The 18,771-nt window shown below is 42.4% G+C and overlaps 5 protein-coding genes across 6 annotated transcripts; 1 reads left to right on the plus strand and 4 right to left on the minus strand.

Annotated features, from left to right (window-relative positions):
* The first annotated feature begins 122 nt into the window (after positions 1-122).
* LOC129601069 (uncharacterized) lies at positions 123-1,286 on the plus strand. The gene is made up of 2 exons (XM_055499784.1): positions 123-371; positions 734-1,286. The coding sequence occupies exons 1-2, from the start codon at positions 302-304 to the stop codon at positions 1,033-1,035; spliced, it is 372 nt and encodes a 123-aa protein (XP_055355759.1). The 5' UTR covers positions 123-301; the 3' UTR covers positions 1,036-1,286.
* On the minus strand, positions 1,016-4,192 carry LOC129601068 (uncharacterized). The gene is made up of 3 exons (XM_055499783.1): positions 3,733-4,192; positions 2,576-3,273; positions 1,016-1,784 (listed from the first exon to the last, which is right to left on the minus strand). The coding sequence occupies exons 1-3, from the start codon at positions 4,040-4,042 to the stop codon at positions 1,407-1,409; spliced, it is 1,386 nt and encodes a 461-aa protein (XP_055355758.1). The 5' UTR covers positions 4,043-4,192; the 3' UTR covers positions 1,016-1,406.
* Positions 4,193-4,328: 136 nt separating this feature from the next.
* Positions 4,329-11,191, minus strand: LOC129601067 (piwi-like protein 1). Of its 2 annotated transcripts, XM_055499780.1 has the most exons (21): positions 11,079-11,191; positions 10,803-10,991; positions 10,250-10,387; positions 9,803-10,038; positions 9,445-9,563; positions 8,935-9,024; positions 8,773-8,865; positions 8,577-8,705; positions 8,237-8,369; positions 7,828-8,069; positions 7,649-7,763; positions 7,016-7,203; positions 6,851-6,923; positions 6,716-6,791; positions 6,522-6,643; positions 6,011-6,191; positions 5,887-5,952; positions 5,607-5,694; positions 5,423-5,548; positions 5,116-5,263; positions 4,329-4,868 (listed from the first exon to the last, which is right to left on the minus strand). In XM_055499780.1, exons 2-21 carry the CDS (start codon positions 10,927-10,929, stop codon positions 4,752-4,754), a joined length of 2,607 nt encoding a protein of 868 aa, XP_055355755.1. In that variant the 5' UTR covers positions 10,930-10,991; positions 11,079-11,191; the 3' UTR covers positions 4,329-4,751. The 2 variants fall into 2 exon arrangements, with proteins under 2 accessions (XP_055355755.1, XP_055355756.1); XM_055499781.1 differs by lacking the exon at positions 4,329-4,868 and adding an exon at positions 4,918-5,054 and having other exon boundaries at positions 10,803-11,128.
* Positions 11,192-11,694: 503 nt separating this feature from the next.
* LOC129601071 (uncharacterized) lies at positions 11,695-14,702 on the minus strand. The gene is made up of 4 exons (XM_055499787.1): positions 14,377-14,702; positions 13,489-14,045; positions 13,166-13,409; positions 11,695-12,795 (listed from the first exon to the last, which is right to left on the minus strand). Exons 1-4 carry the CDS (start codon positions 14,584-14,586, stop codon positions 12,016-12,018), a joined length of 1,791 nt encoding a protein of 596 aa, XP_055355762.1. The 5' UTR covers positions 14,587-14,702; the 3' UTR covers positions 11,695-12,015.
* A 783-nt stretch (positions 14,703-15,485) lies between these two features.
* LOC129601066 (uncharacterized) lies at positions 15,486-18,232 on the minus strand. Its single transcript, XM_055499779.1, has 4 exons — positions 17,773-18,232; positions 17,038-17,654; positions 16,734-16,941; positions 15,486-16,484 (listed from the first exon to the last, which is right to left on the minus strand). Exons 1-4 carry the CDS (start codon positions 18,004-18,006, stop codon positions 15,972-15,974), a joined length of 1,572 nt encoding a protein of 523 aa, XP_055355754.1. The 5' UTR covers positions 18,007-18,232; the 3' UTR covers positions 15,486-15,971.
* Positions 18,233-18,771: the final 539 nt, after the last annotated feature.

The following is an 18,771-nucleotide window of genomic DNA, read 5'->3' on the forward strand; positions in this document are numbered from 1 at the left end:
AGCACGCTCATTCAGATAACCGTGTCAAGAAAATAAAAAAAACTTATCAAGGAAATGCATGAAAAATATAAAATTCATAGCAGCTTTGACAGGGCTTTGTCAGTTGTCTTTGATCACTTCATGATTCCATCCATCAGCCGTTTGATTTAGCCCAAAACTACAATTTTGTTTCATTATAAGATTTGTCTTTGATCACTTCATGATTCCTTCCATCAGCCTTTTAATTTAGCCCAAAACTACAATTTTGTTTCGTTATAAGATTTGCCATTTGTTTGCACAGAACATAACTTATTTATTGGGAATGTTGTATAGTTTGTCTGTCGTTGTTGTGCTTGCCGTTGGAGCATCTTGTGCCACCACGATGCCGGCATGTAAGCAGATACCGCGTAGTGTATCATAAGACAATATTACGTATATATGACGATTTTGTAAAATAATTATTAGATGCATTTTCTGGGTTTTACTTTTGGCGTTAGCACCGTTTACGTAAATAACAGATGAACACATATTTTCACCAGTGAAAGAAATCTTTTGTAGCGCTTGAATGGTTAACTGTAGAAAACATGCATACAAGTACTTCAAGTATACTCTGTACAGCCATTGCTTGAAATACGAGCTAGGAATGTCTGCATTGCTATAGAAGTATCTATATAAAAGCAAATACAGTACATTTTTGTGCATCTTTGTAGTTGTATCAATTGTGTGTGTCGGCTTCATTATGATTTCGTTGTAGGGTTTTTCGGTGCTGTTCCCGGGAGTGACCCCACTACCCGGCTGTACTACGTTAATTATCCGTTTCCCAATAAAGAGCCATGGTACTATCCGGTGAAATCTCTCCAGTCCGGTTTTCAACTGGGATCGAGCGCATCATCCGATGCGTACATGGATGACGGCAAACTGTCCACGAGCAATTCCGCCAAGACGCTGCTAGATTCCAGCGGCAACAAGATCACACAGGCACAAAGTGGCACGGTCGCTCAAGGACTTTCCGGTCAAATGGTTAATTATGTCGGCGCGCATGCCTTTCGTAAATAACACAAAAGTGCGGCAATATCCTCGTTTATCGTATCTTTTACCAAAAATTTTAACATGGACGGTGTTTTTTCTATCGTTACTTAGATTTTAATTAAGTATTATTTTGCAATACAATATCAAGTGTTTTGTTAGTTGTTTTGTTAATTTGCTGTTACGTATAGGCTTTCTTGTGTTCTCATATAGTTAGTTCACAAAAAAAGCACTGCAGAATAATAGGTATTCTCAAAGAATATTAGATATTTTTTTATTCGTTCCGGAAGTCGAAAATTTACGATACGTTTATCATACATCACAGTGTAGCGATCAGCTAAAGAAAAGATTATCTTCACACACAATTCGAAATTTGTATGATTCGACGATGTACAATAATTTTATAAAATATTGCATTCACTGTACGGTTGCCGCATGTATGTTTCCACACTGGTACCAACTTCAGCATACCCGGGTGGGTCCACATACACACCGTCCAAGTACACCCGGTAAAGTGTCAAATAATTTTCCGTCCCTTTGGATTCCACGGTGTGTGTATGGATGCCGGTACTCGAGGCCATCATGCCGGAAACAGCACTGTTACCCTCGCCGTCATCGTTGTAATGCGATTGGGAATGCGTGTCGATCTTATTCCACGTATGCATCGTGTCGAATCCTTCGGAACTCTCGGCGCCGCTGAATACACGCATGGGAATCGTCTCCACCGAGATCACGTTAGCGGCGGTGGCTCGCGTCCATCCGGACATTCGTTCCCGCACCTGTCGCACACATTTTGCACTAATTCAGTAATTTTAGTTTCTTAAATAGGGTACACAAATGCATTATAAACTAACTGTGCGCGTTATTCGTTACCCCAGAATACTGAGACAAATATTATGTTTGCTCTGTATTCAGTATTCAGAATGGAGCCTTTCTCGCTAATGCCACAAATTAACTTCCGGTGTAGATATAGAAAACTTAATGATGCAACATGCAACGGAAAAATAATAATAATTACTACGTACGCATTATAATAGTGAATTTACTGAAATGTATACGTTACGGTTATCCCAACTACTGTTGTAAATTGGTTATTCTGTACGAGTATCCAAGATGAAAGTCTTCTGTGCTTCTCATGACATTGTAGCATCGATGCTACCATGTCATGAGAAGCAGAGAAGACTACGAGAAGTGATATCACTTCTCGTAGTAATACTGCACAAAAGATACTGTACTTCTTTCTGCAAAAAAGTAAGTACTTTCGTGGGGGAAAATATAAGTTTTATAATATTATAATGCACTAATCAGTTGTGTGCGCTTTTCTTAAAAATCATCAAACCTCATGTTATGTAATTATTAGAGTATCACTACTGCACAAATCGTCACTTCCTCCTACTGGAAACTGCTACACAATATATACGGTGCAAAATACAAAGTGTGTTATGTTAGTAATAATATTGTGTATCGGGAACATGCTGTTTATACGCGTGATTTCAAATGTAATACAGATACATTGGCTTCTCTCTCGATATTTATTTCTGATTAACTGTAAATTGTTATGCACGTGTACCTGAAGTTGGTTTTCGAATTTGCCGGCCGTGTTGCAGCACTTGGGCGGCTCCAGCATTCCCGGTGTGAACAGTTTACAGTTCAACTTCATCGGTCCACCGTGGCGCGGCGGCGCATTTGGATTCGCAATCACATAGGCCACCCGGAGATACCTGACATAATACGACTGCATCTCGTCTTCCGTGTACGTCATGCGCAACGTGTCCATGTGCGATGTCCAGCGCTGTTTGTACAGCAACGTCTGCACATTAACCGCTCGCATGGCGGACGACTGTGTCAGCAGCCACTGATGGGCTTTGGACAGCACATGGGGAAACCGCTGCAGTAGCGGCCGTTCCGAGCGACGGCCTTCACTCAGCACGCCCGGAACGAAGTCCGCGATCCCAATGGATTCGTACTGGGGTGGACCGGTTTCGAAAAAGAGACGCAACATATAGATGAAGCTCTCTTTCTTGGCACCGCGCTCCGTCCATGCGGTGCAGTCGGGGTCGACGCCCTTGGTGCGGCTGACGCGCAGCGCGATGGTCTCGATGGTCAGGATACTGCCCTGGATGGGCGTGGTGGCGAAGGTGGCATTGGACTGGTCGATGAGGGTGTCCAGACGTTCGGTGGTGTTGATGTCGACGTCACGACCCATTTGGATTGTGGGCATGATGTTGTAGTAGCCGATCTGCTGGACAGCGGACGAACCGTCGGCTCCTATCATTACACCAAGCAATCATGCAAGTTATGCAAAAATACTGTATGTTTGCGATGCAGTATTTTTATTATCTATTTACTGCACAGGCTTATTTCAAAGCAAAAACTGAATTACGTATTCCGCGTTGTACTCAGGCTTAAAGCCGCCATTAAGTCCATCTTTCTCGGTCATGTACTCGACTCATCGCTACTATGTACAATGTACATAACACATATCTATATAGCAAAGTTATTAAGCCAGCCTTATATTATACTGTAAGTACCGTTCTATCGTTCTTCTACTCTTTATCGATATCTGCTATGTACAAAAATTACAGTTTAAAACCTTAAGAAAAATCCATGTATGTAACTGTATGGTATTTCGCATTAAAACTATGTAGCTTTAATTATATGTTAATACAGTTTTTGCAAAATTATATGATCAAAGTTTAATATAAATCGAAGATGCTTGGACATTACGTGGTTGCAGCCAAAGTCGCAACGCTCGCACATATCGATTAGCTCCTTCGCCGGACAGGGTATAGACGGATTCCGTGTTGTTCACCAGTGCACCACTGGACTGTGTAGAGAATTCCACCGTCTCACATGTCTTCAACTCCAGTGTGGGATTCTTGCTCAGCCATTCGTTGGCCCGTTGTAAGATTACCGGAAAGCATTCGAACTCAGCCTCTGACAAAATACCGCCTGCTTTCGTGCAAACGGGAACGAAATCAACGGAGACCAGACCTCCGGCAATAGAAGTGGACGATACTTCGCCGAGTAAACCCATTTTGATTCTGAAGTGAAAAATATGTACAAAACGGAAAAGACGGTATTAAATTATGGTTTACCAGTACGCGCAGTGCGGTTTCGATGGTTTTAATTTATCTGCCTGTTCAGGCTGTGTAAAACTTCAACAGCATTTCAGATGTTGTCATGCTTTCGTTCACGCTTATTGTATTGCAGTTGTATGCATTTTTAACAAAGAACGAGATAGCAGACAGTCGTCAATTTGCCGTTAGATGTGACGAGATATCTCGATAACACCGCCGATTGTACCTACGTTTCACAATTACCTTATCACAGGCAGCCATTGTACTATCTATCGTGTATGTGTATTTCCTAAAATTATCTAAAGATAAATAATTTACATACAATACACTGGCTATGAGCGGCAATGGAACTCATAGAAATGACTGCGTTACAGTGGTCATCGTTTAATAGAGGTTCTACCGATTTCGACCTCTTTGATGAATGCTCAAAAACGGCCAACACACAGTTTCTTAAAAAAAAGTAACGACACCTTTTACGAAAATGGCATTCCAAAATATAAATACATAAGATATGCTTGTAATCCGTAAAAAAATAAGACGACATAACATACATAGTATTGTATTACGCAAAAGCGTTGTTGAAGACTTCCAAGAGTCAGAAAGTTGCAAAACAAAAAAACGTTCAACAAGAACAACCAGCTTACATGGAAGCTTATATGACAACGATTACAGATAGAACATCTGTTCACGCAGCTGGTCGGAAGCGTTTTTATGAAGGTTCAGCGCAACCAGTTGGGCGTGCTTGCGCGCATATTGTACCGGAGCCGGCACACGAATGGTTCCCTGCAACACAGATGACGCGGAGATACGTCGAGGTTTAAATAACTGAGAACTTTACATTTTGATAAAGGCCTTCCCAAATGGTACATGATTTTAAAACAAGTTTTTGCTCCGATCTTGAAGGAATTAACAAATCAAACAAGCCGAAATGACCTTATACAGTCAGAATTCTGACGACCTGGCTGGCCTCTAAAGTAGTAAAGGAGAATAACTTTCCAACCAGGAATGATCATTCAGTGTGTTTACTTACCGGCCAGTTAAAGTACATGTGGCACAGCATGTACGTCATCTGCTGCAAATGTGCCGGTTGCATGCCCGAGTCATCATCGATGACGTTATAATATGTTGGCGCTACGGTGCCTTCGCGGACCGTTTGCGAAACGATGTAGAAATCGTAACTGCAACAAAATGCCAACACTTACAGGCTGTAACATTTCTGTACAGAGACAGAATTATGTACTGTACATACAGGGTAGCAAAACCGATGTGCAATAAGCGCTTGATTTGCGCGTTAATGAAAGATGCGCGAAAGGAAAAATAGTACCAGCTGATCTTACCGAAACGGCCGAGTGACCACGTCATCCACGACCGTACCGGGCAGTGGATTGTAGATGCCGCCGTTATTGTCCTTAAAGAACCGCGTGCTCTCGCGTTTGTTGACCAGAATGTACGTCAGCCTGATTCTACGATAAAAGACACAATGCCGAGAGTTTTCTAAAAAAGTAGCAGAAAAATACTAACTTTCTATCCGTCGACAGACCGTCGGTGATGTTGCGCACAGCGGCTAATTCAATTTCCTTGATATTTCTTAGCTGACCTTCGGAGATGCCTAAAACCGTCACGTATCGGTGATATTAGAAAATATTCAAGTTTTCCATCAAGATTAAGTTATTATCGATACATACAGCTGTTAATTTGAAAGCCTTAAAAAGCTTTCGCTCAAATCTGTTCCAAAGTAAGTTCACAGCGCAATAAAAACGAAGCATTAACAGCGAAATAGTCAAACATAACTTCCACTTACCATCGCGGTAAACGAATACACCCGCAAGATTCTTCGCACACTTGTCCATAAAATGGCTCATACACTCTGTAACAAGAGAATTCGTTGCACCTTAAGCTATCATTACGTAAACAGATCTTTGCACCTTTGATCAGCAACGGGATACAGGTCAAGACCTCCTCATCATTATCGGCATATACGGCGCAGTTGTAGTATTTGGAAAGTGTGTTATTCACTGACGCCGCAGCCGCCACTAGAATCTTCTGGTTTAGCCGGTCGCGATGGCAGTCGATGCCGATCACCATGGTTGGTGCATCGAATGGAAACTAATGCAAAAAAAGAATCATTACTGAAAATGTGATCTGTCCACAAAATATCAGACGCGAGATCCAGAAGACATGAACCCGCAAAGATATAAATAAAATTAAATTTTAATGCCAATAGTACTTTAGTATTTATGATTTTATCTATCTTTTCTCCGAAATGTGTTAAAAATGAATAGATAACCATAAATATTTCAGTAAAATGGACAGATAAGCAGAGATACCATATTTCAGTAATACTGAGATTGTCTTGGAAAGTCAAACAAATTGTCAGAACTACGTGGTACTTGTGCCGAAGTATCCAACAAAATTAACAAGACACCGCTAGCTTACGCGCATGGTCCAAATGTCACCGCCCAGTTTGGCATTAATCTGCATGCACACTTTGGTGGCTACGCTCATGAGCTTGTTGGGAGCTCCGTTAATAGTCCTGGATAAAACCACCTGGGATGCGCCTATAAGTTTCAGTAGACCAATAGCAAGTATTTACAGACGGAGTTATCAGTTCGAGCACCATTACAACGTACAGGGCAAATTGCAGCACAGCGTCTCTTTGAACGCATCGTATCGATCCTTTGAATTCGAAGAAAACACAGCCAAAACCTATAAATACACAGATTATCAAAGCTTCGCACGAAAGAATAACGGCACAGTAATCACACCAATTTCAGTTCTGGTCGTTGCATACGCTGGACCTTCTCGATGTACGCTTGCGGCGAATCGCCGACCACTTCCCTGTACAGCAACGGAATAACTGTAGCAACTGTATCAGGATTTTTACACATCGAGACCACTGAATTTTCTAAAACATGAGAAAGTCGCCTTACACTCTGGGGCTGTCGATGCGCATCCCCATGGGACCAGCCACCTGGATTAACATGTTGACAAACTGCTTCGTGGTGGCGACGTTTTGCTGGGTGGTCAGCACCAACCAAACAGGCAGTTGCACGGGTGTTTGGAACCGCGCACTGCGCGCCGGTTGGCTCCAGTCCGCTTTAAGCGCGTCATAGGAAAACTGCGAGCACGGTTATAAATTTTAACAAATTCAAAACAACATAAAACTCGCACTGCCCGCAGTTTAAACACTGTGATGCTGCTGCCGGCCACTGCTACACTTACAGATATCTCCTATTTTTCTTAAATTTTCTTCGGGTTTTATGAACAGTATTATGAAAAAAATGTTATACGAAGGCGGAGACTATTTAGGTTACTGAATTTCGGATATGGCGGGGATTTTTATTTTCGATCTACAAAATGCAGATCAATACTTATGTGTATTCTATACTGCTCACTGGTCAGCAACTTCCCGGACTTACCTAAATACGTTCGTATGCTGCACACGATTATAAGACCAATGCAAGTACCAATCATTTGGCATTCGTCGAAAGTAATTCGAATACCACTTTATTCATTATTTTATAATTTAGTAATCTGTTCATCGTTCCAAAGAACAGACTGACCTCCTTCCCACTTTGAAACAGTTTTTGTGGCGGCAAACAACGACCGCAGAATTTCATCAGCTCCTTTCCGTACTGCACATCCCAGTAGTTTAACTCTTTCTGAATATTATCATTTCTACAGCCAACAAACCAAATTATACGCTGACGACGTCGTACATGAAAATAATGCGACCACCTACCCGGTTATCTTACGAATGAACTTCTCTGTGGCGTCCTTCCGACGTGCAGGATCGAGTTTGGTGTGTCTGGACACAGCCCGCATCATATTGATATCCGCGCGCATCTGGTCGGTGTAACCGGTTAGGCGACACAGCTCAGGCACCAGCAGAATTTGCTCCGTCCCTTTACGACGCAGAGCACGATTGGCCGGTCGCACCACCAGTAAGGGTTGGTGGGTATCGGTAATGCGCACATTATAACGCTAGAAAGATGCTGTACGTTACACATGTCGGCACTCGCTTCCGTTATTAGTGTAATCACATTTAAAATTAATGTGCTCTCCTCTAAATTTGCAGCAGCAGTTGTGGCTGGGTGTAACCAGACTTACTTGCGTCAAAATGTCTAATAAAAATAAATTTGAGTGCCTACCTGATGAAAGTATTGTCCAAACGAAATCTTCTTTATCTCCCAATTTTCGCCCACGCGCACACGTGCTTCGAACGTCATACCCGGATTCTTGTTCCATTCCACTGCCTGCACGCGGTATACCATATGGTTGTATCTGCAATTGCAAATGAAATAATTGGTACCGCATTCATAAAATTCTTGTATCAGCCTTCCCAAATTTTCACAGAAGTACGCGTACTTTTCAACAAGTTAAACAAAATACGTACCGTTGTTGGAGTAAGAGACAATGTAAAAACCAGCAATAATATTTATAAAAATGGCCGATTACGAAAAATTTATTATGTGGTTAACATTAGCTTACACAGTCTCGACCATCTCTCCAATGATTACTTTGGCCGCTTCCTTGTTGACTGCTTCCGGGCCGTCCGCAGATTTAGTCCTTTTGGCAACGTCATACGCCATACGCAGAGCGGTACAAGCATTTTCGTTTCTGGAATTAATTTACGATAATTTTGTTCAACGACTTCACCAGCAGTATTCCTCATCTTACACTGTACCGAATAATGCGGAAGCGCTGGTCAACGCTCATGAGAACTTTGTTCTGCTCAAAAATTCCAATGGATGTCTCAAATCCCGGCCAAAGTTCCAACCTAACAACCGTAGACTACTAGTTAGCTAAGGTCATCGGGCTAAACAGCGTCGATGCTGAGATGTTCTACCGTTGCTCATAACCCTGCGGCACCAGCCTCCCGGCTGGATCGAAACAACTGTCCTGAATCCGCACCATCTTCAAATCGTCCTCTTGAAATCTGTAAAATGAAGTATGCAAGAAGGGTGAACGTAAGCTATACAGCCGATATACGCTCGGACTTCAGTACTCGTAAGGAATTTCGTAATCTGCGTTTTCAATCACCGAACTGCTGCGGTACTGTGGCAGCCGATAAGCCACAGGGATACAATTGCAATTATAGAGCATTGCATGTAAAAGTGGTATGACTATCCCACTTCGGCACTGTGGGATAACATTTACTATCAGCAAAAAGTTCGATTCTTGTATCCTCAATGTTAGACGACTTTGCTAGCTAAAGTAGAACGTGCGAGTACTCTGTAATTGTAAGTACATGCTTCAGCAAAAGGAACAACGCCGAATCAGCTTTGGTAAAATGTTGCGTGCAAATCTCCAGCCGCTCTTATTTTACTTCGACTTTAATTGTTTATATATTTATTACCTGTTCAATTGGGAATTGAGAATCACCAGCACCTGTGGATTGTCGGCATCCAGGTTGGCCGTTCGAAACACGCGCACAGTAAATTGCTGTTGGTTAAACTCAACGGCGTCTTCGCATCCCTGCCGAGAAAAAAACCCTTCAAAGGTTCCATGAAACCATCAAATGCTATCGACTTAAAGTTTAATCTGTAATAATTTAATCCATAAAAATCCCTAGTTGTTATAAATTAATTAAAGATTATATTTCGTTTAACAGGCTGCTACTCCGCAAATTTTAAACTCTCGTTACTCTCACGTGAATTTTGGTACAAAGTGTACGCTCGGTAATGCCTGTAATACTCAAACTGATACTGGCTAACCTCAGAAACCCGTTCTGCAGATGACGGACCAACATACAGGATACTGCCGCCATCGAAAATGAAAGCATGCTTCTGCAGCTGCTTCGTGTCTGCCCATCGGTTGATTATCCCGAAGCGCTGAGAACGGTTTCCGGGCAGTGGCTCGAAGTCTACCTGGTACTGGTAAATAACCCCTTTGTTGCTGACTTTCACTTCGATATAGTTGGAATGCAGCCGCACAATATCGCCCATACATCCTGCAATGCAATCGTTAACGCATGACAACAAAGATAAATTACTGGTCTCTGTAGTAATTACGCTTATTAATAATTTAATAGATGCTGCGGTGATTCTGTGTCCACAGAGTAGCTGTTGCCTGTTACTAACAAGATATTATGAACTGTAGTAACAAAAATGTCAGCGGCGCCTTGCCCCTAAAAAGCATTCACACTTAGAAAAATCTTTCACCTTTCTTTTCTTTCACGGCAGCGGGACGGGTATGGACGGCCGTGTATTTCAGCCGATCTTCCTCCTCGCGGCTCATCCGTTCTTTGAATTTGCCCCCACTGCGCTTTCCGCGGTCAGCTGAAGGGCTGGATTTTTCGGCTATAAAAGAATCTTCAAATTCAATCCGGATGCCTCACCGAAACTGTGAGATTCAACCCGATTTTGGTTAATAAAATAAAAATTCAAAATAAAAATTCTTAGGTAGATTTACTGGTAGAATTTAGATTTTCAGGCAAGGGCATGGCTCTAAGCGATCTCATACCGATATAGTCGGTATGAGATATGCTGCAGCAGAACTTACAGTATATGATTTAAGTCATTAAACACATGCGGCTTGTTCAGATACTTAAGGTCTAAAACCATACGCGCCGTCTTTGGAACCTTTAACGTAAGGTTAGGGATCAATCATCAGTGATTATATGTTTTTACGGTTTTCGGGCCGCCGGCCGCATCCGTGATCCGCTCAACCTTTTCAGCCTCCCTGGTGAGTTACAGAGTTCGATATTTCTAGTACCTAACGGTGTGGGATTCATTTGCTCCAGCTGGCGGGTACGGTCGCCACAATTTCCCACGCCAGAAGAACCCTGGAGCTCGCTGGATGCTTCCATTTCCATCTCGGGTTTGGACTCCGCTGGATCCATTGCGAGGCGAAAACACACAGAACTGACAGTAGTTTATACTGTGGATGCTTCACAGGCTGAAACTAATGCAATCAAAAATAACGAACACAGTGATTTTTCGGGAACTGGTGATTAGCAGTTAGCTTATGAAATCACTGAAATGCACTCACTTCAGTCAGCCTTGCGATTTTTTAGATATTCGTCCTGGAAATAAAGCGGAAAAGGGAAAATCGAACCAAGAAAACTGTGAACTGTTAAGGGCAACGACAACGTGTAAAGCAACGACTTCCTTGTGACTGTCGTTCAGGCGGCTGGACAGATCGCAGACTGGAACCGTTCTTGAAGTCATCTAGGACTACCTAGGAGACGACTGAAAGTGTTTAGTAGTTTAGTAGTTGATATGATATTGCTTGCTATTTAATAAAATTACGAGCAATACTACCCGGTAGCTAGTAGCTGCTCAGTTATCAGCTACTTGCTAGTAATACTGTCATTTTTAAAACTGATTTACAAAGTAAGAAGTATGTAATAAGAATCTTTATTGAGCGGTACCGTATTTAGGTGAATAATTTTTGCTACAGAAGTTGACCTCGCCAAAACGGTAGAACATAACCTGATGGTTTGTCAAAAAGCCTTTATCTTCTCTCATGTGTGAATTCTTGTAAGTCAAATGCGTATGGTATCAAGCAGAGTACATTTTGTTCGTTGTAGATGTTTTGGAAGGCGCTACAGATAGGTCGACGAAGAGATGTAATGCACACAGTCTAAATGAAGCCGAAGCGGGATCGACAACGCGGACCGGTCTAAAGTTGGGAAAATTATCGCTGGTGTACCGAACATTGACCGCAATACACAATTGATATTCGCCCAAAAAATGCGCAAAAGGAAATCAATCTTGCCTTTATATGGCGCTATAAACTGAAAAGCATAAAATAATAGTTATTATTATGGAGTAGTCTGTTTTGGCTATGGGGCGTTAATGACGGCACGCCGACATAAAACTGCACACCGAAATGTACAGATATATAAGTAAACCGGAAATAGCTTGATGAATACTTCGCGCATTCCTGATGCGAAAAAATGGAACTAGTGAGTTAATAAAAATGATTATGGAGAGCTCAAGAGAGGCATACCAAACTGGTTGAGTACTATAGCATCGGACCTTTTTTTCGGCCGAATTGTAAATTTGCGAAGTTCACATGACTTCATGGTACTACAGTCTGCTTCGCAAAAGTCGCAAGGAAGTAATCCATCATGTATGGTCACATGAACCTTCTCGCTTGCGGGCTGTGTTAACTCGTAACATCTGCAGTATGATGTTACGTCTTCTTCCGGTTTATCTGGTTCGGTAGACGGAACTGTGGGATCACCAGTTGCATGCTCCTGACCTTTCCTCAGCAAGCTGATAACTTCCCATACGGCGACTCCAATTAATACGAACATCCACATCAAGTACATCAGGAGGAAAACCTTCTCAGATGCAACCAGTGCAACCAAACGGTCGAGGGTGACCATCCAGGCGATGTAGATTGCTAGCATGCAGGCTATCTTGCACCGGTCACGCCATTCGTCAAATTCCGTTAGCCCATCCAGGATAGGCCGCTCCTTCGTGCCATCAGGCCTGGGACTCACGCACATACTGCGTACGGCCGCGTACAGCATGAACAAAATAATGCCAGGACAGATGATGAAAATTATGATAACTAGGGCAACGGGAATCATGGCAAAGAATGCTGCGCTAATGTATAAACCCGTTTTTCCAACAATTTCCTCCGCATGCGAAATGCATTCCACGCCGTTTGGGAAGAACGATAAAAATTTTGGCTTAGTGTACATGGTATGCGGGTCCACCCAGTAGGACAGCCTGGCTCGATTTATACTCAGCATCTGCAAATAGGCGCAGTGTGTAAATATTGCGAGGATATTGTTATGTATTGTAGGTACAAACTACAAACCGTACAGTCAACGAAACTAATGCATTAATTTGCTTATTGCTTGCTGTTAGCATACGTTAGAGTGTAACGCACGCAAGAGCAAAGTGTGCAGCGAAAGTACGGAGCCTCACGAATCTTTAACAACAAGGTTTCATTTTGCATGAATCTTTAACACTAAGATTACATTAAAACTTAATTATATGAGCATAAGTTTATACTGCTATATATATGGCCGTATCAGGAATTGCTATATCTAGGTGTACGTCCATAAAATGTCGACCATAATCGCCAGTCGCCAGTGATTACTTATTGTTAATAATTACCTTGGCTCCATCATCCGGAAGACTGGGAGTCGCGACCGGGAACAAAACATTCATGGCCGTATAAAATTCCGGGTACTCGAGGAACAGCACAGTTCCACTAATAACCAACAACAACAATAGACATCCAATGCGTGTAGCACTCTGCTTGCGTCGTTTCCGGTGATATTCTTGTCCCCCGATCGCTACCGAAAGACTGGTCGGACAAGCGTCACATTTCTTTAAGATGATAAAATCCTGCACGATCCTATAAACAATTTCGATGATTACATGCACGTACGCGTCAGGTACTGACACAAAGGTCATAATGCATTATCCCAGCTTGCCTGTTTTTTATAAAGATAGCCAGTCCTTGAATAAGTGAATATGGGCGAAAGCGGAGGAGGCAGAGATTACAGTATACAATGCACACTATCAGCGTTACTATGGATGCCGGTATGGTTCCCCAGTCTCCGCTGACTGAATGTCCCAGATAAGCGGCAATGCCCAGAATGGCAATCGGGACACAAAGAACAATCACCCCTGTTGCTGTTATCAAGACAATAAAGGCAGCGACCACAAGGAGCATTTGTAATCGGGAAGGCTTGTCCGTTCGATAGTATCGCTTATACAATGTCGAGAACTTTTTGTCGTATGGTGACAATAACGGCTGCATCCAGTGTCGGTAGTTGGCGATTAGACTGCAGATGATGCTGACCAATAGCGACAAGACGAAGAATGCGAAAATGGCCACCGTCACTTCGAAAACGCGCAACCAGCCGTAGCTGCTCTGTGGTTGGTTGGAGATACTATCGGAGTGGTCGATGCATACTGTGTACTGACCGCCGGTTGTGTTGGTTGGCAGTTTTTGGCGCAAGATGTTCACCCAATAGCAAGCATCGTCCTGGCCAAGAGTAGGCGATATTGTTAACAATAATATGATTAAAAGTTTTAAAGGTTATCATTTCTGCCATCAATATGCATAGTAATAAGCACAGTACTGCAAAAAGATTTAGGGAGAAAATTTGGCACTTTAGAATTCGACAGTTATAAGCTATTAAAAAATAGTTGAAAATCTAAACATTTTAACCATGGTAAATTCTTATCTACCGTACAAACCTTATAATACGCCGTAAGCTGCTGTATACGGCGTGAAAATTGAAGGTATTACAGTAATAGTACCATAGGATTCGGTAGGAACTAAGAAGGTATTCTAAAATTGCTGGAATGTTTACCGAAGTGAGATTCATCAGCCTGATCCAGTGAGGTAGTTCTGTCCGAATATCCGCTCTGGTTTCACGCAGCCAAGGAAATGCCACACGCAACAAGAAATGCGATAATTCCGAGGAATACGTTAGAACCACAATGGACTGGAACAGTATCTCCATATAGGCCCATTTTGAATTCAGTATGTCGCACTGGGCGCACTCCTTGAAGGTGACCATTTTGAATTATTTCTTATCTGGTAACAGGCTTTTCGAATTGTAATTTTTCCTCTGAAGTGTAAAAGAAAAACTGCTGTCGCACGGAAAGTACTGTACTCGTATAATACGAACTTTAATCCCCGTAACAGCTGCGACACATATGTCATATGCTCCTCATGTTCAGCTGGATTTACGCACTACGTTCTAAAAATAGACGGCCCGGTATCGATCGGGATGGGAGTATGCAGTACTATGCACTATGGATATCGATGATGCCATGCCGAGAAAACTGCACTCGTTTTTCTTGGTTGTATGCGGTACCAATGTTGTGCCGGTTGCGTACAAAACAAATTGATCAGCGCGATGAGCGGTTTACGTCTAGTTGCTGATCTAGTAGAAATTAATCCCTTTTCTTGCTGTAAAAATACGGAGAGCACAAGAATAGTGGCTTTCTATTGTAGTGGAGTGACGTTAAGTAGACAAACAATTATTGTAAAATAAAGCTTCGAGCTTGTCAGAAATCTCAGTCCTAAAGCGCGTCTGTACCCAAAGGAGCGCAAATTAAAACCATAATTTAATTTAATTAAAACCATAAAAAGATAATTTAATTTTGTTAATTTGGTTTTGTGAGACCTTAATGATGCAAACCTGGCATAATACGATAGACAGCGACAGTTATATATGGATATATACCGTACACAACCGTAACACAACTTACTACTGTTAACACGGTAAAACTAGCAACTTTAACGCAATACTTAATATTTCTGTGCGGATAGTGCGGCAGCATCCAGTACGTAAATATTGTGATTTGTAAGTAATTCCAAATCAAATAGACCGTGGTGAGTGGGTGTACGAATGCATATTATTATACAGTACTTTTTCGTATATTTCTACAGACACTGCATCATGAAACTCAATGCTTTGTGTTGATTTCGTAGGCAAATGACAAAGAAAGCAAACAAAGCATCTTTAACAACCATAGTAAAACGCCCCGCACAGCAGAAGGCATCCACAAACAACAAAAACTCTCCTCTGTAGTAAGCAAAATGAAATTGATGCTGTATATATAAAACTCCGAACTCGATTTTAGGAAACGACCCAAAAGCAACCAACTGACTCCATCGCAAATGCAACGACATGGTTACTTTGCGATAATTAATTCTTGTATTTTGCAATCAATATATTTAAACTGTTAGTTTGGTTTTAGAATAAAAGGTTTTTAGCAGATTGTCTACAGCATTATTAACTTTATCCTTGCTGAGCGACCTGCGACATCTTTTGCCGGTAAAGTCGAAACATCCACCGCTAACAATGGGAACACCATATTCCTTGACTACAATCACGGTAATATCATGGTATTGCGTGGCAAACGATGACCTCGTTGAATGCATCAAGCACCGACTTTAAGTCAGTGCAATATTTTCGTGGGCGGAAAATCTTGGGCTCTCCCGAGATGACTGAATTATACATTTGATTTCAAACACAACCAGACTGATCAGCAATGCCATCCACAACAAATACAAGGGAAGAAACGCTTGTTCCGGCGCGGCAAATGTCACCGTCAAGTGAAAAACGATTTGTGTCGCGGTATAGAAGAACGCCATGGCCGCGATTCGGCACCGGTTATGCCACGTCGTTCTTACACTTTTGCCATAGCTTGATTGACTGCCAGAGCAATCTTTGCATGCACGGTAGAGTAAGAAAACAAGCAGTCCCGGCAGAATCGCGGCGATGGAGACGATGGCAATAACAAAACACACGCCGCTCATTACAAGTCCAACGAGGCCCACAATATAATAAAACACATTTATCTCCGTTGGAGTATGATTCCAATACAAATATCTAATCGCTGATTTGCTGTACAGGGAAAGGGGATCCACCCAATAGGATAGTCTTGCTTGATTTAATCCTAACACCTGAAAATAACTGCAAATTAAATGTGCAATCACAATTCCGTTTGTGATTATTTTATGCACAAGTCATCTTTATTACGTTTTTATCATTAAACATATAGTAAACAATCAAATAATAAATTAAATACGCTTAATTTGCGTATTATAAGCGTTTTATTAATATACGCATTAGTTAAATATGCTCGTTGTCTGTAATTAGCTATTAAAAGATATTTAAAGTGCATCAAATAAGGACGACAATGAATTGCTTACCAGCGTAGAACTTTCCAGCGTGTTGTAATACGGATACGCGTACACAAGGTTGATTGCTTTGTGAAAAAGAGGATATGCCGGAAAAATGATGATTCCACACAACGCTAACAGGAAGAGCGTGCAGACGAGGCGTGCAACAGAACTCCATTTCTGGTGTACCACAACACTGTCGCTTATATCTTGCCGGGGAACACGGAACCATTCGTAACTACAAAAATTAATTGCATACAGATACCTATGGTACACACAAAGTATATCGTTTCAGAATAGAACTTTACGTACTGAAGGAATAGATTTCTCTTACCTATTCCTCATTAAGAAACTGAACACGATACGGAACCTGGAAGGTAGTCGGATAACGCGGAATAAGCACAGATGTGAGTATATGGCTAACAGCATCACAGTGAACACGCACACCGGCAGAACTCCTGCATGACCGAAAATGACATAACCCAGCCATGGCAGGAAGAACATAACCAGCATCACCGGAATACAGACAATCAGCACCAGCGCTACCAAACCCAATAGAATGGCCGCGATCCAGCTAAGCAGCAAATTGTCCGGGTAGCTGTCAAGAGTGGCGCCACCTCGAGTTGCTCGTGAATGCAGTACTGGATTTGTCCAGTGACCATAGTAATAGTTACTGGCCAAACTGATCCCGGTGCACACACACAGTGACAACGTGACATAGGCTAGGATAATTGCCGTGGCACACCATGCCCCGCAGTCGTTTACATGGTACTTATTAAACGCCTTCCTGTGAACATACGGTATCATCGCTTCGGAATAATTCGCGCAGACGACATTGGTCATGCTGTGATAGTACGAGTTGCAGCATGTTGGGTACTTTGTGGCGATGTCGATCGGCAGCCAGTTTTCGGCCAGTGACGAAATCCAATAACAATCGTATGCTTCGGGATTCTGCAAAAGATATCTTCGCGTCTTTACACATACGGTAACATACCCACTTATGGCTCTGCTGCAATATGAATCGAAATGACCACTGCAGATAACAAATTAATAATCACGCAGGTGTTACCGATTGCAAGCTATATGTGGGCACGGTGAGCCAGTTCCAGCGTTGCATCTCTGTTCCGATACCCGCTCGTGAGGAATAGTAACGGCGCATAGACGAAACGGAGCTGCGCAATAAGAAGTGTGATAAATCCGTAGTAAAGTATATGATCACAACAGCCTCCAGGATAATCTCCAGATATGACCATCTGTCATTCTTTAATACGTTACGAATGCAGCCATAAGAACAGCGGACCATTTTCGTGTTGTTGGGTAGCACTGCAAACTTTCAACAAAGCATAAGGTTGTTGGACAATTACAGTAATTACGAGAATAATTTTGCGGTCTGTTGCAGGCTGGGTGTGCTCTTCTAGGACGCCCTAAATTGCAGACTCGTGTTGTTGCACTCCGCTCAGGATGCTTTTGACAATCGCTCCCATGCCATACAGCCGCTGTTTTGAAACCAGCAGATGGTAGACTGAGAAGAACAGTTGTTTAAGAAGCTCGCAAAGCATGTTATTTAGTTAGCGGATGCCGGCAGCCAAGCTTGCAACGCCAGACATGGCACATAACGTACGTGTGATTCACGGCATGTATTGTACAGTATCGGCAGTTCAAACGAACACTAACCTTGATTCATGAAAACCTGCGCGCTTTGCGGTTGCTTGATTCTACGGCGAAGCGAGTACAGACCGTGCAGAGTTCCAGCTGCCGGTTGCTGTTGCGATCAATTCACCCGTACGCTAGGCAGCCACAGTACTAAGTACTTCGGAATTGCACAAGCCGGCAAATGCTCACGCATCAGTATTGTGCGGACGCGTATGGCTTGTAAAGTCATTAAATTATTTTTGTGCTGTAAGACAGGGTACAGTACATAAATAAACTGGTGGAACACCAGAATACATGAGCAGTCGAGCGCGGCTCCTACGTAACTTTGTTCTAGATTTTTGTGGTGGGCACTGTGCCCGCAGCTTTTGTTCCGGCACAGTCCAAAACATCAAGAAACTGGTAACGTAATTAAATA

This window comes from Paramacrobiotus metropolitanus, unplaced genomic scaffold, assembly GCF_019649055.1.
Source record: "Paramacrobiotus metropolitanus isolate TYO unplaced genomic scaffold, Prichtersi_v1.0 Parri_scaffold0000211, whole genome shotgun sequence".
In the NCBI taxonomy this organism is placed as follows: domain Eukaryota; kingdom Metazoa; phylum Tardigrada; class Eutardigrada; order Parachela; family Macrobiotidae; genus Paramacrobiotus; species Paramacrobiotus metropolitanus.

Excerpts from the sequence above, each read along its gene's own strand:
- LOC129601069 (XM_055499784.1), top strand. The coding sequence starts at position 302 with ATGTTGTATAGTTTGTCTGTCGTTGTTGTGCTTGCCGTTGGAGCATCT. Across the intron at positions 372-733 it reads TGCCACCACGATGCCGGCAT|GGTTTTTCGGTGCTGTTCCC; the intron begins GTAAGCAGATAC and ends ATTTCGTTGTAG.
- LOC129601068 (XM_055499783.1), bottom strand. The coding sequence starts at position 4,042 with ATGGGTTTACTCGGCGAAGTATCGTCCACTTCTATTGCCGGAGGTCTG. Across the intron at positions 3,274-3,732 it reads GCGACTTTGGCTGCAACCAC|GAGCCGACGGTTCGTCCGCT; the intron begins GTAATGTCCAAG and ends GTGTAATGATAG. Across the intron at positions 1,785-2,575 it reads AATTCGAAAACCAACTTCAG|GTGCGGGAACGAATGTCCGG; the intron begins GTACACGTGCAT and ends TGTGTGCGACAG.
- LOC129601067 (XM_055499780.1), bottom strand. The coding sequence starts at position 10,929 with ATGGATCCAGCGGAGTCCAAACCCGAGATGGAAATGGAAGCATCCAGC. Across the intron at positions 9,564-9,802 it reads CTGCAGAACGGGTTTCTGAG|GGATGCGAAGACGCCGTTGA; the intron begins GTTAGCCAGTAT and ends TTTTCTCGGCAG. Across the intron at positions 6,644-6,715 it reads GCTGTGCTGCAATTTGCCCT|GCGCATCCCAGGTGGTTTTA; the intron begins GTACGTTGTAAT and ends TGAAACTTATAG.
- LOC129601071 (XM_055499787.1), bottom strand. The coding sequence starts at position 14,586 with ATGGTCACCTTCAAGGAGTGCGCCCAGTGCGACATACTGAATTCAAAA. Across the intron at positions 14,046-14,376 it reads GGCTGATGAATCTCACTTCG|GACGATGCTTGCTATTGGGT; the intron begins GTAAACATTCCA and ends ACTCTTGGCCAG. Across the intron at positions 12,796-13,165 it reads TTCCGGATGATGGAGCCAAG|ATGCTGAGTATAAATCGAGC; the intron begins GTAATTATTAAC and ends GCCTATTTGCAG.
- LOC129601066 (XM_055499779.1), bottom strand. The coding sequence starts at position 18,006 with ATGGTCCGCTGTTCTTATGGCTGCATTCGTAACGTATTAAAGAATGAC. Across the intron at positions 16,942-17,037 it reads AGTTTCTTAATGAGGAATAG|TTACGAATGGTTCCGTGTTC; the intron begins GTAAGAGAAATC and ends TAATTTTTGTAG. Across the intron at positions 16,485-16,733 it reads CGCTGGAAAGTTCTACGCTG|GTGTTAGGATTAAATCAAGC; the intron begins GTAAGCAATTCA and ends AGTTATTTTCAG.